Source organism: Camellia sinensis, chromosome 15 (genome assembly GCF_055761805.1).
Source record: "Camellia sinensis isolate YWXY chromosome 15, ASM5576180v1, whole genome shotgun sequence".
NCBI classification, from domain to species: domain Eukaryota; kingdom Viridiplantae; phylum Streptophyta; class Magnoliopsida; order Ericales; family Theaceae; genus Camellia; species Camellia sinensis.
Genome location: NC_138975.1, coordinates 118,782,355 through 118,799,575, shown reverse-complemented (window position 1 = coordinate 118,799,575; position 17,221 = coordinate 118,782,355). Strand labels below are relative to the sequence as shown.

The window sequence follows — 17,221 nt, the reverse complement described above, 5'->3', positions numbered from 1 at the left end:
GCAATTCACTCTAGAGGATCCTAACGCTTTTTTAACAGGTAGAAACTAGGGTAGCGTTTGGTAGAGTTTTGTAAATGTGATTTGAGAGTATGAGTTGTATTTTGAGTTTGTGTGTTGTGGAATTATAATTTGAGTGTAGAAAATTTGTTTGGTAAAGAGTTTTGATTAGGGAATTGTTGATGTGACATTTAAAATTTGATACAAAAATTTACAATTCATACAACTCAAAATTATTTTAAAGCACATAAAAAATTTTAAAAATTTCAGAAAATATTTTTTTCGATTATATATCAATTGCAAAAAAAAAAATCACTATTCCGATCAACCGCCCGGACGTCCCGTTTTAAAAAAAAAAATTGAAACACGCATTCAATTTTGACAGAACAGATAAAGCATTTTGCAGAGCTGTAAAAAATTAATTCCACAACTCCATCCAAACACCATACTTAAACTACCCCATTGAATCACATTTTAAAATCACGACCAAACACAAACTACCCCATTGAATCACATTTTAAAATCACGACCAAACACGGCCAGTTTTCTTTCCAAGGCCTCCGATTGAGCCGTTTCGGACCAAAGAAAGAAGGTTCACTTGAGCCGTTCATATACGGTTCGACCCAGTAGCGTGTAATGATGAACAATTGTTCCTAATATACAATCAATATCGACAACAACAAACAAACAGTATTGCTAGCGAGGAATCAAAAAATACCAAACTCTACGTTTCAATTGTTCCGCGATCACTACCCTTCTATCAGCTCTGTCTCCGTATATATATAAAGGTTGTTTCAATGTATTTCTATAAATTTTGATATATATTGTATTCACAATTTTTTTTAGGTTAAGTATATTGTGTTGCATTTACGATCTCAGATTCTCTGTTTCATCGACTGTTCTTTCTAGCATATTTGTTTGCGTTTCTGCGAAATTTGAAAGATTATAATTTTAGGGTTTTAATTCAAAATTGTTGATCTTGTTAGAATTAGACATATTGGTAATTTATTACTTTCTTGTGATTCATAGATTTAGATTGTTCTTTTTAATTTTGTTTTATGCAGCTGATAGCTAGTAATCAGTTTGTGGAAAATTTCTTTCTTTGGTACGACATTTCAAAGTTTATGAACAATTTAAGAACATGGGTAGCAAAGCTGATGAATTATATATATTTTTTCTAGACTAATCCAAGAAAATATAGAAAAAAAAAATAAAATTAGTCTTGGTTGTGTTTGATTTTATTTCTTTTTTACTGATTTTATGGTTGGTTGTGGGTAGCACAAAGTTTATTCTCTGGTTTGTTTGATAGTCCAATGTTTTAAATTGTTTGAGCAAAGAATAGATCTTGAGAAACTAGCAGCATGAGATTGAGGAGGACTCCCACATGATTGTTGTAATTGAAAGTGAAAGAGGCAATGCTAGACCCAATTAGAAGGATTTGGGGTTCAATAATATGAGATTGAATTACATTATATATTCTTATTATAATGAGGTATCATCAATGGTAATAACGATTATTCGGAATATTTTTAATTTTTGTTTGTAGCAATCTCTTGGAGGTATTGAGGGTCTATGTTATTTTTTACTCTAATAGAGAAGACATTTTATAGTAGTATAAATGTGTAAGTGGGTTAGGACACCTTATGATATTTGAATCGGTGGGAACAATTGTTTGATTAAAGATGTAGTCATCATGAAGTTGATTGCTTGATTCATTGTTACAAGATAAGTTTTTAGTTTTGCTTTGAATCTGGAGTTTCCCTGCATGTGTAACGTTGATAATGATGTGGTCATTAAGATTGGTAGACATGAAGCTCCACACTAGGTGTTGGGAGTTTATTAGTGTTGTACATCTGGCACATCTGCTCATGACTGATGAATAAATATGGCAAGTGTCAGGGTCAGCCCTATAGAAGCCTCATTCAAGTGTTACTTTGTGACAATATGCGTGGAGGGTGCTTCAGATGTTAAAAGCTTAATGAAACAACAAACAATATAAAAGGCCAGGTTTATAATGGTAGCTGCTGCCTGAGCCATTTAGACTGTCTCATGCATTGCCCTGCAGGAAAATTTTCTCGTCCAGATTATGCATTGATTATCCTCATTCATTACCTTGTATTAATAGTGTGGTGCTGTGTTGTATTCCACAATAACCTGTGGGGTGTGTGTGTGTGTGTTTTGGGTAGGGGGTTAATATTATGGGGAAAAAAGGGGCTTTTGATCTCTCTGTGGTTTCACCTTTGTTAGATTTGAGAAAAAAACCCATTTACATCCAAAAAGATCGTATGGAGATGGAGATAGTAACTGTTATGGAGATAGAGTAGAAGATAGTGCAGAAGATAGTGTTTGAGGAAGAAGAAAGTGGTCAGAAGGTATAGCTATGGGCATAGAGATGATGTAGTCTAATATGAGTGCTGTGAAATTTGTTGGTTCTTTTGTTTCTCCTTTCCCCCTCTTGTTTTAGTAAGGCCATATGTTGTGAACTTTGCTTTGACTTGAATGATGTTTTTGATCTTCTTCTTTCTTTATATAACTATATATCTATATAGCATTTCTCTGTCTTTGGATATGAACCATCGTCAGTAGCTTGTGAGACACAAAAAGCATGCTATGGAATAAGCATCTCTCAGACTTTTAAATTCAGTAGAGACAGAGATGCCAAGAGATTGCACTTGAGTTTGTGTCTAGCAAGAACAAAACCTGGATTAGGAACTTCTTGGATTACCGAGGCAATTTATTTGTTAATTTTTCTGTCTTTTCTTGGTATTCTGATATAGAAAACAGACAGTTTTGGTAGTTAAATTTGTTTGCAGGACCATAAAGAAAATAAATGCTTTGAAGCGTGTACACCTTAAACTTCAAAGGAAGTGCTATGCATTGTTACTTGATCCAAGACATAACAGAATCAACTATCTAGCTAAGACATTGATCTCTTTGTTGCCTAGCCTAGTAATTAAAACTTAAGTTTTAATCTGAGAACTGTAATCCAATATGATATCAGTAGGCGTGAGACTGGGCAATATAAGAATGACTTAACCCTGGCACCTGCTGTTATCCCAGTGAAGAACAAGAACAAATTGGAATTGACATGATAACACATTGGACCAAACTTAATTATCAATTAAAATATAAATACATAAATGAAGGGGGATCATAGAAGTTTGTCACAAATAGGTTTTAGAACATGTGGTAGTGGAGTGTTGTTGGGAAAGGTTGGATGAGGAAGTGTTTGGGAGGAGGATTGTGTTGAAAAACTATGGTCAGATCTGCTTCTATAGGTCTGGCACCTAGGGATGGCAATTTGAACCTGGCCCGACGGGGACCCAATCCCCCGACCCCGAATTGAGTGATTTTTCCCCGAAAAATACCCCCGACGGGCCGGGGATGGTATTCAAAAATAAATGCCTGATGATATTCGGGCCGGGGACGGGGTTATATTTTCCAACCCCGGCCCGCCCCGCCCCTGCCCCCGCCCCGTTTTGCCCCCGATCCTATTTATATATATATATAGATGATATATCTGTGTGCTCAGTGTTTAGTATTTGGTTGATTAACAACATATGGCCTACCCCTCTCTCTCTCTCACTCATACAAACACAAGACCCAAGCCCCCCCGCTCTCTCTCTTTCTCTCACGCACGACCGTCGACCGCCTCCCTCATAGCCGCTCCTCCCTCACCGACGCCTCCTTCACCGCCGATTTTCAAAGGATCCTCTCTCTTTCTCTCTCTCCCCGCCTCACGGTTTAGTTGGTGGCGGCTCCTCTTCTCTTTCTCACCGGCCTTCTCCCTCACGGTGTCACGGTGGCAACTCCTCCTTCTCTCTTTCACTGGCAGCGGCTCTTCCTCTCCCTCTTACGGTATCTCTTCGTCTCTCTCTCACGGTATCTCCTTCTCTATAGTTTCTCTCTCTCTCTCTCTCTCTCTCTTTGTTTTTTGTTTTTTCTCTTCAGATTTGGAAAATGATGAAGATGAAGATGTTGTTGATGAAGATCTGCTGTTGATGAAAATGATGATTTTTTTGATTTGTTAAATCTGTAAGAGCTCAGAATTTGTTTTATTTGTTAGATGTTTTTTGAGCTCAGATCTATTAGATCTGTTGAAAATATTGTTGTTGTTGATGATGTTGATGAATTCTGTATTTTTTAGAATTGTTTTTTTTTTTGGCCGGGGAATTGTCGCGGTCGGGGAAACCCGATCCCCGTTAGGGGGCAGGGCCGGGGTGGTAATAGGTTCCTCGTCGGGGATCGGGGCCGGGGCCGAGAGAATTTTCACGATCGGGGATCGGGGACGGGGAGTGTGATCCCCGGCCCCGGCCCCGGCCCGTTGCCATTCCTACTAGCACCATCAAACAATAGAGATTTGAAGAATGCCACTTATGAATGTGAATTTGTGAAGCTTTCCATTGAAAATTTGGTTCATAATTACAAGAGAGTTAATCTAGTGCTTACCACACCATTACAACCTAAAAAGTACGGACACTTCTAAGAAGGTGATGTATCCTTGTTGTGTCCATGTCGGACACCGACACTCTTTGGACACTTCCCCAACATGTGTCTGACACTCTGCAAAGCGTGTCTTATTTTTTAATATTTTTCAAAGACTTGGACACTCTTTGGCAAGGTTTTAAAAAGCGGCCGCAATCGTTACGTAACGGTTTTCGTGGTTACCGCCACCCATTACGGCCGGTTTTACAGTGTGATTGAGATTCACAAGTGTGTTGGCCGTAGCGGCTGCTGTAGTGTTGTAACGGTGCGGTAATAGCCTGTTACGCACCGTTACGTAACGGTTCTAAACTGTTTCTTTCAAAAAAAAAAAAAAAAAAAAAAACTAAAAATGGGGGAAGACGGATAGAGAGAGAAGAGGGAAGATGAAAAAGGAAGATGGAGGAGTAAGAGATAGAGAGAGAAGAGAGAAGATGAAGAACATATTATTGATTTGTTAAAACTGTAAGATCTATGCTATTCTATTCAGCTGCTATCATTTAACCATTTTGTTTGTGTCCGTCTATCTATATATTGTTTAATAATAATAATAATAATAATAATAATAATAATAATAATAATAAGTGCGATTATTATCTGTTTATATATATATTTAGGCTATTATTTATTCTTTTACTTTTATCATTGTTTAGTGATTGATATTTTTGTAAAATATCTAGAAAACATAACACCTATAATTATTATTAATACATTTTTTATACATGTCAATTTTTTTTGATTAATTTATTTTATTTTTATTTACTAGTTATCCAAAAAGAGAATGAATATTCAAGTGATCCAAACCTAAACAAAAAAAATTTCTTTATAATTTATTTTTTAATTTTTATATGACTACATTAGCATGTATAATTTATTTTTTAAAACTATTCAAATTAAAAGTTACATATGCTTTCACAAGTATAATAATTAAAAAAATAATTTTATACATCTAAATCCAATAATTTTTTTTGGTTGTCACAATAATAATATGAATTTATGACATATAAAGTTATTAATTATTAAAATAAAATGTAAAAAACTCAGTTTATAGTGATTTAAAAATATGAAATATATTAGATCATATTTAAAAATTTATAAAAATTGATCAATATTTATTTTAAAACCCAATAAATATGATTATGGAAAAAAAATATGCGTATCAGTAAGTTTTTTTTTAAATTGTGTGAAAAATAAAAAAATTCACGGTTCCAGTTACCGCAACCGTTACGCTACGGCCTTTATATCCCGCAACCGCAACCGCGCCACCGCCACCGCCACCGCCACCGCCACCGCCACCGTTACGGTGACTGCAATCGATTTTCAGAACCTTGCTCTTTGCACATTTGGAGGACACGCGTGTGTATCTCTTAAACACACGTGTCTATCGATTAGACATGTGAAACTAATTATAAGTTTGAACAAAACAGTTTAAGATATAATAATAAAATAAAACCAATATTAATTTATAGGGATTAGTGTCATATTGCATTTTTTATTATCTTTGAATTATATATTCATATATATAACATATAATAAATATATAAAATTATATATTTCATGCTTATCCCCCACGTGTCCTGAATTATTAGATTGAATGGATGAGGAGGATGTATATAATGGACTAGAAATTGATGTCCGAGGGTTCCCCCTAATGAGGCTAGATCCTTATATAGAGTGGACGGGATCTTAAATTTATGAAATTGTTTTCCTTTAAAGGAAGTTTTATAGTTAACGTCATAAATAAGAATATTCTGATGGATATTTTAGTTCCTAAATTGTCTCTCTCTTTTAAATCTACTGATACTTAATTCAAACATAGCCTAATTGTATTTGTTTGTTTATTTATTAGCGAAATTAATTCATGCCCAACACACCAAAAACAGCCACCTTGAGAGGGGCCCTAGTGCCAAATGGCTCTCTAAGGAATAAACAGACTAAAACTTCATAAAAAACCTTCACCTAGAAGCACCCCAATCTTGTCAACCTCTCTATCTCAAGGAATCCTTTCCCGTCTCAATGGTAGATATGCCATACAACCTCTGTAGAAGCTCTATAAATTTATCCAACTTCCACTCTTGTAGCCCTCTCCGTAGATCGATGTCCTAAAAACTTGTTAACGTTGTCTTTCAAAATTCCTCTACTATAGCTTCCTCATTATCTGCGACATGAAAAACTAAGGGGAAAGCATGGTCAATCTCTCATCTCTCCTCCATCTATGCAGCCAAAACCTCAGTATCTTTCCATTCCCCACCAAAAGTATGCTTCTCAAACTCCTCATAAACTTTTCCTAATCCCCTTCTAGATCCCAAGGCCACAAGACATTTCAACTTCTAAAGATGTCCGTTCCCCTCAACCACTCCACTACCTATCACGCTCGCAAGCAAACCTCCAATGTCATTTCCCCAGTAAGGCATTATTGACAATCTCTAATGTCCTTATACCCGTGTCTCCTTCCCTAGTTGGGGTGCTCCACCATCAGATGCGAAACTAACTAAGCTTTAAAAGAGGAAGTGGAAAAAACAACCCTCTGTATCCCAAGATGGGAAGCTAACAAATCAATGTTGGGAACCTCCCCCACTAGTACTAGCTCTGAGCTTTTGAATTCCCTAGATTCACCTTAAAGCTTGACATTGCTTCAAAACATAAAAGAACACACCTCAAATATCCTCATTGTGTCATGCCTACTCCACATAATATAATATTATCATTTGCAAACAAAAAATGAGATGTCACTACCAAGGAGCCATTTGCACAACTCTCCTTAAAGCTTTCCATCCATTTCATTCCGAACCCCATCCTCTCCATCACATAAATGAGGAAGTCCTAGCACACGTGATTGTATGCGTTATCGATGTTAGGCTTTCACACCACTCCAAGGACCCCACTCCTTAGCCTTGAGGCAATAGTCTCATTTGCCACTAGCACCACCACCAAGATTTGTCTTCCCTCCACAAATGATCCTCCTTCCATGCTTTTAAACCTAAATGCTAATACTTTAGCAAGCAACTTATATGCTCCCCTCAATAAGCTAATAGGCCTAAAATCCCTAATATCTTATTTGCTACTTTTCTTTGGGATCAAAGTAATAAAAGAGACATTTAAACTCTTTTCAAATTCTCCATGCCTGAAGAAGTAATCCATCATCCCATCACTTCCTCCCTAACCACAACTCAACATGCTCATTGGTACATATGATAAACAGTGCATGTCACATACATTGGTACATGTGGCAAACAATGGGTTTAATCTAGGAGATGAGCAGGGCAGATGAATATGACCAGATTGGGAAATTCTTGTTCAATGTGAATTGTTCCTGCTGCCAGATTTGAAGGAAGAAATATTGGCTGCCTATAATGAAGTTCAATATGCATCTGCATGCTTGATTACTACTGCCATGCAAACTAGAATCTCTGTGATCCATCAAGTGTTAGGACAAACCTCAAGTAGCATGCACATGAATTTTGGTCAAAATGTTTCTTGTTTGCTTGTTTTCTACGAATATGCTTGTTCTTGAATTTGTTGCTTTGGTTTTATGACAGGAATATGGATGGAGCACCAGGAAGAGGCACTGCTACCGATATGCTTCTACGAAACTACAGGCTTGGAAAAACTCTTGGCCATGGTTCATTTGGTAAAGTGAAAATCGCAGAGCATCTATTGACAGGGTACAAAGTGGCTATCAAAATCCTTAACCGTAGGAAAATGAAGAGCCCTGAAATGGAGGAAAAAGGTATGACCTTATGTTTATGTGGTTAATTCACTTTTTTATGAAGTTATATATGATGGATTTTCTCTAGCACCATTTTTTGGATTATGATCCAGCAACAGCTGATGTTAATTTCATCTGAGTTGATGCTTTTTATCTGTTTAGTTTTGTTCAATTTTATTTTTGTGTTCTGTTGAAGATGAAATATGAGATTTTGAAAAAAATATACTGGACCTTATGCAGTGAGAAGAGAAATCAAAATATGTAGGTTATTTGTGCATCCACATATTATACGACTCTATGAGGTGATAGAGACACCGACAGACATATATGTGGTTATGGAGTATGTAAAGTCTGGGGAGCTATTTGATTACATTGTAGAGAAGGGTAGATTACAGGAGGATGAAGCTAGGAGTTTTTTCCAACAGGTAGGAATTTCTATGTTTCTTTTTGTGTTATTATTATTTTTTTGTCTTCTCCACTGTAGGTGAGATGTTTCGCTACTGCATTTGTTATATCAGCGGCCAATTGAGATTTTTATTCTTGGTGTTGATCGTAATGTTATTATGATTATTTCTCTTGTAGATTATTTCTGGTGTGGAGTACTGCCACAGAAACATGGTGGTTCATAGAGACCTTAAGCCTGAGAACCTTCTTCTAGATTCCAGAGGCAATGTGAAGATAGCTGATTTTGGCTTGAGCAATGTTATGCGGGATGGCCATTTTCTAAAGACAAGTTGTGGAAGCCCAAATTATGCCGCTCCCGAGGTTTAAACTAATGCTATCTGTCATAAAAAAAGAGTTATAACATGTATTTATCAAAAATAAAAATAAAAGAGTTATAACATGCAATACAAGGCTAGCGGTTGGACTTATGAAGTTTTACCACATGATTTTTTTGCGCAGGTCGTTTCAGGTAAGCTATATGCTGGGCCCGAGATAGATGTTTGGAGTTGTGGTGTTATCTTGTATGCTCTTCTTTGTGGCACTCTTCCTTTTGATGATGAAAATATTCCAAACCTCTTCAAGAAAATAAAGGTATTTCTTATGATCTAATTTGAAGTCAGATAATATATAATTTTGTTTAGATATACAATTACGTTGTGGATTGTAGGGAAACTTGGTCTCATGCCTTAAGATCAAACTTGCAAATCAGTTGATGTAACCTAAAACTAGTCACCTTGGGTGTTGATCATTCAGTTAATTCTGATTCTGTTATTCAGGCTGGAATTTATACTCTTCCTAGCCATTTGTCACCTGGAGCAAGGAACTTGATTCCGAGGATGCTTGTGGTTGACCCAATGAAGAGAATATCCATTCCTGAAATCCGTCAGCATTATTGGTTCAAAACTCATCTTCCTCGCTATTTAGCTGTTCCGCCACCAGATCCAGTGCAGCTTATAAAAAAGGTATGTTCATGGCTATTCATTTGTTTGCAAATGCTAACGAGGATGTTAAGAGTTACCATGTATCATAGCTAGAGAACTATTTGCTGCCTACTTAATGTTACTGTTTTCTAATGAATGGGGAGTCTGTTTTAAAACCATCTGCCTTGCGCCCACCCCCTTAGTCTATGCTTCAACAGGAATCACACAAAGGAAAATATCCATGTAACATGCAATTAATACGTATTAAGAAAGAATAGAAATGAAAATTTGAAGTTTAGAAAAATTCACCAAGAAATTACAGTATTTTTGGTCTGCTATGTGAGACTTAATTCTCTAATAAATATTTCCATAAAGACAAATTTGAAATAGCATAGATAATAACAATATATTTTAGGATCTTTTTAAATTTTACTGTTCACATGAAACATTAGAACATTAGCATAGACAAAGAACAAAACACTTTGATTTGAAGAACAATCAAATCTTGAAAGATAATGGCAAAACCTAGGACCCCCATTTGGATGGGAGGAATAAAAGATCAAGATTGGGAATGTTATTACCAGGAGTTGCATTACTAGACATGACATTTTTATGTCTATGTCATTATGCATTTGAGTCAAGTCACGAATCTCATAAAGGAAAATAATAGAATTTTTAATATTGTGGGCTACCCTTCCTTGTTCATTTTGATAGTCTAGGAATGTGAAATATTGATAGGGGGGTTGTGGAGTTTCCCACTTATTTTGGCTATCTCATGCTGCATTGAATTGGTAACACTTGGAAATTGGAATAACATGTCTAAGACACGCCTAAACTATGGAATAAAGAAGACCTAAAGTTACATTTCCCTTCTGCTTCTCCATTCCTACCTTCCAAGTATAGCCTAAAGAAAGAGGGGCACTTATTTGTTTGTCTTTAAAAAATTGAGTTTGCTATGCAAAACCCATTTTCTCACTCCTAGACACAAGGAACACCCACATTAATAAATGCAGGGGGGAGCCCCTCACTCTTTGTCTAGAGGTGAGAAAGTAGGGTTAACAATAGGGTTATGTATTTCATTTTCCATAAAAATATAATTTTCAAGAAGACTAGTGTCATAATCCAATTTTATGCATCAATCATGAATCGTGAGCAAAGTGGTCCAAAACCCTAGGGAAAAAAGAAAAAGAAAAAGGACTTTCTAAAATTAGGTTCATTGACTTTGGTGTTTTTTTTTTTTGGTTGATATTTTTCATGCTTGACGGAAACTTATTTGAATTAGATTAGTTAAAAGCACAAAACAATTTAAGACATTTCTAGAAGTCAGTCAAGATGGAGATTATTTTGTTAGAAACCATCAAAGGCAATAGACCATAAGGCAATCAAGTCCTAACGTATCAGTAGATAAAAGAAAACAGTAAGTTGGAAGTCCTAACGGGAAAGGAAAGTAAAGTGGATTTCAGTAACCAATAACTGATTCCAGACGTCATAGTTGTTTCCAGGAAATTACCAAATGCTTGGAACTTGGGAGAGAGATCTTAGTTTCAGTTGTTGCATTTATGTTTATAGATTTTACATTGTGAGTACCTGAAAAATTTGAATTAATGGGGGAAAAGTGTAGGAACTTGAGATTAAAATTTTAATGAGGCTGCTCAAAATATGTATTTATTGTACTTGTTTTATGTGATTAAATGAACTGGGTTACTTACTGTGGTGCAGATTGATGAGGATGTTCTTCAAGAAGTGCTTAAGATGGGATTGGACAAGAACCATTTGGTTGAATCTCTTCGAAACAGAATACAAAATGATGTATACCTCATCTGATTCTTATATGATTTGCATGTTTAGTTTGTTTATCAGTTTGGTTGTATATCTTACTACAGTTTATTTCAGGCAACTGTTGCATATTACTTGCTGTTTGACAATCGGTCTCCTGTTTCCAGTGGCTATCTAGGAGCTGAGTTTCAGGAATCCATGGTGCTGTTTTTTTTTTTTTTTTGGTGTGTGAAATTGTTAATTTCTGGTCTACTTTAATACTATTTCTAGTTTTTTTAATGTGGAAACGTATTGTTGTGGAGTCGCATGTCTTATATTTCTCATATATGTGATCATACTTTAGAAGTTATCATCATTTTGGTTTCTGGTAACTTTCCCTTGAGGCACTTTTAACACTAGCTGCTAGACTTTGATAATTATCCTCAATTGGGTTACCCTTTTATTCTAGAACCATGTTATATCCAATGTATCTCGTTAAATGGGATCACAATAATGTGTTAAGTTTATTCTAGGAGGTATTGCTCATGAGAAAACACCTTGGGGTTATCCTGCACTTGGAGGAAGAAGTGGATAAACGAATAAATATAGTGATAATTTGATTCTTTGTCGTCATAGTAAATAGAAGAGAAAATAGAATTTCTCCCTGTTTTTTACAAAACAAAAGAAAATGTTTTAGGTTTATGCTAGGAGGCATTGCTCATGAGAAATGCTTTGAGAGATGATCTTTACAGACTCAAGCCTGCTTAATTTATGCCTTCAACATGAGGAAATCACGAGCCACCAGTCTCAATTTTTTATTTTTATGTGAACCAACTCTTCGAGACCTTTTTTTTTATCAGATCTTGAGTTTTTGAAAAGCTCTGAGGCTCATTCTGTAGTAAAAGGTTGTGCTATGCCATCGATATGTTATATGATCTTGAGCCTAAATTATATCAATGCATGCTCATGCCTAAGGCTGGGCATGCCCGCCGGCCCCCGACCTGTCTTTGATTGAATTGTTTTCTATTATCGTAAGTCAGCCTATCATTCATTGGTTAGGTTTAGGGAAAAAGCTAGTTGGAAGTCATCTCTTCTTCCCATTGATACAGCATGTCTATTGATGTCATCTCTTCAATAAACTGTTTCCAGAGTCATATTTTATTTATTATGTATAGAAGAGTAATAGCCTTCCTATTTAGGATGGTTAAGATCTGCTACTTCTGTCTAAATATTGCCAATAACCTTGCAAAGATTGTTATGTAAAATGCTTCTTTAAGCTGTGAACTTTACAATAAAACCTTGCAGAATTTTCAATGAAAAGTCAAAAGAAATAATATTTCATGATTTTCATAAAAATAATTAAATGTGTTAGGTATTATGTCTCACCTTACAGGTAGTTACTTTTGTCTGCTTCTATCTTTTTCTGCTTCTAAACATGAATGTTGCGTTTAACACTTAATGTATATGCAGAATGTCCATAAATGGGCCAACCCTGGAGATTTGTCCAAATGGCATTGGTTTTATACATGTATATGTTGTGTATGTAAATATGCATTTTAGATGTAGACGCCTTATCTTGGAATTTGATTTTGTACTTTTCAGGAGAGTGGTTCTGCTGGCATGCATGCAGATGATGCTTTAAATTTAGCAGTTGGACCCCACTTTCTTCAAGATTCTGGTTTGAGGTCCCACTTGCCAAGTGAGAGAAAGTGGATTCTTGGACTGCAGGTTCAAGTTACTTGCTTTTAGACTTCATATCATGATGCATAAATATGAACAAGATATTCCCTAGTGTAGTTCAGGAGCTCCACCAACACAACTTAGTAACTCATTAATTTTATTTTATTTTTTTCTGAACCATCTATTATGTTTCTTGACTTTCAAAAAGAACACTAGAGGTTGAGGACCTGCTTGTGATCGTTCTGGAGAACTGTTAATAGTTCTTGGAAACAAACAAAAAACCGATACAGAAAATGCATTTGGCAGAAATTTTTTATACTAATATTGAAGACTGACCATTTTCTGAGTTCTCAAAAAAATTGAGTTTGCAGCTATGAAGCACGGATACAGACACGGGACATGGTAATTTCAAAAAAATGGGGACATGGACACGGTGGGGGACACGGCAAATTTTTACTTATTTTATTATATATATATTTGTTATGTAGATTAATATTATGTTACCAAACAATCAAAATTAATAAAAACTAACATTAATTCAATATAAATACATATATAAACCACTACATTTAAACAAATTAATAAATCATCCATATTTGGACATGCGTGTCCCTATGTCTGACACCGCTACAGTATGGCACCTATTTTTGACGTGTCCGTTCTTCATAGGTTTGCAGAATGTATGAATGATGCACTGCAATTATGTTCAAAATTTCCATCTTTTTATATTCAAATAAGACAGAAAATGAAAAGTGAAAACCACAATGAGAATAAAAGAAAATGGTATCTTGCGGGCCTCAATGTCCACAATTGTTCTTTTCTTTCGTTACTTCTGTTCTGGAGGACTGTTAATAGTTCTTGAAAACAAAAATGAAAAAAACAATACAGAAAATGAATTATTTGGCTGAAAATGTTTTTGAACGTTGTTCAAAATATAAAATAAAATCCAAAGATGACAATTTTTCTGTGTTGTCAAAAAAATTCGACTTCACAGAAAGTGGAATTGATACAGATGCAATTATGTTTTTAAACTTTCCATTGCTTTTATATTTGAAAATACAGAAATGAGAATTGAAAACGGAAGTGAGAATAAATGAAAGTAGTACCATGTAGGCCTAAATGTCCTCCATTATTTTTTTTCCTTCCATTACTAGCCGTAATGATCTTGTCAGCAACAAATTATTGAACTACAATAATTGTTGCTGATTCTGGTTTTATTAATTGGTCAGTCTCCAGCCCATCCTCGTGAGATAATGACACAGGTTCTCTTGGCTCTGAAAGAACTGAATGTGCGTTGGAAAAAGATTGGCCACTATAACATTAAGTGCCGGTGGTTTCATGACTTGCATAATCCTGGAGGCATGAGTAGTAATCATGATCATGATAACCATTATATCAGTGATGAATCTGCCATTATTCATAATGATCTTCGTGCTCAAAGCATTGTGAAGTTTGAATTGCAGGTATTTTGTTTTTCCATCTGTTTCTTCTATGCATTGTCTTGATACTTTCTGAAAAATATCATATTGCATAATTGCATCGCTAGATTGTTTTGCTTAGGAGGTTACCCATTCCTGAACTTGTCATGATCAGACAATTTAGAACATTTAATTTGAAACCTACACTTTTTGTGTATGTATTTTCCATCATGAATATCTAAGTAATATTTGATGATTCTAATTCATTTTATCATTGTAATCTTAAAATGATTGATAGGTGCCGTTTGGTAACGTTGCAAGTTCCTTGTTTTTTGGAAACAAATTTTTTTATTATTTTTATTTTGTTTTTGGGTTAAAAACAAAAAATATGTTTGTTACACATGTTTTTAAAATATATAGAAACAAAAACAAAAATATGTATTTTGTGAGTTGTCGGAGGTTGTGGATGGGGGTGGCCGTAGGGGTGGGGGAGGCAGGCAAGAATAAAAACTTGTTTTGAAAACAAGTGGAAATACTAGTTTTTTGTTTTTTTTTATTCCTCAAATTTTGAAAATTGTTGCCATTTTTTAAAATAAGTTCCCCAGCGAATTTTTGTTCCCAATTTTCCAAACTTTTTAAACATACAGAACTAAAAACCAAAACATGATGAAACCATTATAACTGAATCATGCGCTTTTTAACTGTTTAAATGTCTCAGATTTGAAGGCTGGTCTTATGAACTTCAGTAAAAAAGTAGTGAATACCATCACCACCATGACAAGTTTAAGCTAATAGGAGTGTATTTCCTTGACTTTTGGTCCATTTTCTTGACATCAAGTGAATTTCGGATTGACTTTCTGATTATTACTAGAAAAGAATCAAGTTGTATCGAGCAATTAGAATCTTCCTATGAGTCATTCTGGTCTTTTAACGCTCAGTTATCCTTGAAAGAAACGGGCAATGCATGCTTTTACATTTTAGCTTTAACTTTGATATTCATGCATCCAATTTTGAGATTCTGTTAAAATTTTGTGTATTTTTGAGTTCCATAGTCCAAAAAAGATCTCCTTTTGATCTGAAACATTTATTTGATGGGGTTTTCTTTTTGAATGAGTTGTCAATAGCAAAAGCTGAACCCCCAGGTCCACCCCTCCATGTACCTTTACCACCATCATTTAGGCCCGCAAATGTAATGAACCAAGTTGTTCATGAGTTGGGCTCAGTTCAGTTCGATTCAATTCGTTTTCTTTATTAAATGAGCCAAGTTCAGCTGAACTTTTTCTTTAAATAATAGGATAAATAAATTATTCATGTTACAATATAAACTGAGTTATATATGCATTGATATGGAATAACCTGAACTTTTTCTTTATTATTGAGCTCTGAGCCTTGCAAAGCTCAGCTCTACTCGTTTTGTTTGCAGCCCTAGCCATCGTGTGAAAGATTGCCATTTAGTTGTCATTTGGGAAATGTTTTTACTTTAGTGTGGTTTATTTTGACATCAAATGATCAACCGGTTGATGCTGATATGGATCTATCGATTTATATATTGCAGCTGTACAAGACTCGGGAGGAGAATTATCTGCTTGATCTGCAGAGAGTGAGCGGTCCACAGTTCCTCTTCCTGGATCTTTGCGCTGCTTTCCTCATGCAGCTCGGGGTTCTTAATTAAAAAGGCTTCAGGAGAAGAAGAGGCAGAAAACTTGGCATTTCTTGTTTGTAAATGTCTCTTTTTTGCACATGCAGAGTTGTGTTTTTAATTTTATTTTTGTTTTCTCCCTTTCTTGTTTTTTGTTATAAATAAATTTAATTTTGTTCATATTACTTGTGCATTATGGTTATAGGTTGAACTTTGAGTTTGTAGAGCCAGCCAAAGAGGCTGGTCTCATTGCTAGAGATAGATCTTGTGTAATTCAAATTGGAATGGAATTTTGTCCAAATCTCTCTCTCTCTCTCTGTCTCTCTCTCTCTTTCTCGCGTGCGCGCTCAAGTTAGATAGTTTTATTGTGATTTTTTTTTTATACAAATTTATTGATTCAAATAAAACAATTTAATTTGCACTACTATCTCTAATGCTTTGGTATACCTAGTTTTGGGACGGTTGGATTGTTTGCTTATCAAAGGCACTAGTCTTTTTATGGTTGGATTGTTTCTCTTGGTATTGCTTGTGTTGTGATATTTGATTATTTGTAGTTTTTCTGTATACAGAAATTCTATATGATTTTCCACCTTTAAAATGAAGTTTTTACATTTTGCAAAGGAAAAAAAAGATCAATTTGCACAACCAAAATGAACTTTTAATGTTGTGTTTGGATTTTGGATTTGTAAAGGAATTTGTAAAGAAAATAGTCAAAAAAGAAAAAAGTGAATGAAGCCGAAGGTATTTTTATTTGTTTATTCACTCTTTTCTAGGAATAATTACTGACAGTTTTATTAATTGGATTTATTTACTCATAAGATAGAGTGAATATTTATTTATGTATTTGTTTCTCATGTGGATAATGAGAAAATTGTGAAAAATTTTACATGTGTTTTGAGTTTGTGGAATAGTAATTTGTGACTAGTAATGATATTGATAAATTTATCAACGTGATATTGGGACATTTTGACTTTGTTTGTAAGTTTTGATTTATTTTAATTTAATTTATTTGTGTTAGTTTGTATTGAAATATGATTTGAAAAGTTTAAATAGTTGAATTGTATTTTTTTTTTAAAATATATAATTCACAGAATGAGCTGGTAACTATCTTTTTTATTTCTTCTTCCCTTAACAAATTTCTCCACAACCAAACAAAGCCGCAAAGTTAATTAAAGCT

At 34.8% G+C, this 17,221-nt stretch overlaps 1 protein-coding gene across 1 annotated transcript; it reads left to right on the top strand.

Moving 5' to 3' along the window:
* The first annotated feature begins 525 nt into the window (after positions 1-525).
* LOC114269929 (SNF1-related protein kinase catalytic subunit alpha KIN10) lies at positions 526-16,345 on the top strand. Its single transcript, XM_028211299.2, has 11 exons — positions 526-785; positions 8,019-8,209; positions 8,429-8,613; positions 8,771-8,953; positions 9,092-9,223; positions 9,409-9,594; positions 11,272-11,361; positions 11,446-11,529; positions 12,910-13,035; positions 14,217-14,450; positions 15,961-16,345. Exons 2-11 carry the CDS (start codon positions 8,023-8,025, stop codon positions 16,075-16,077), a joined length of 1,524 nt encoding a protein of 507 aa, XP_028067100.2. The 5' UTR covers positions 526-785; positions 8,019-8,022; the 3' UTR covers positions 16,078-16,345.
* Positions 16,346-17,221: the final 876 nt, after the last annotated feature.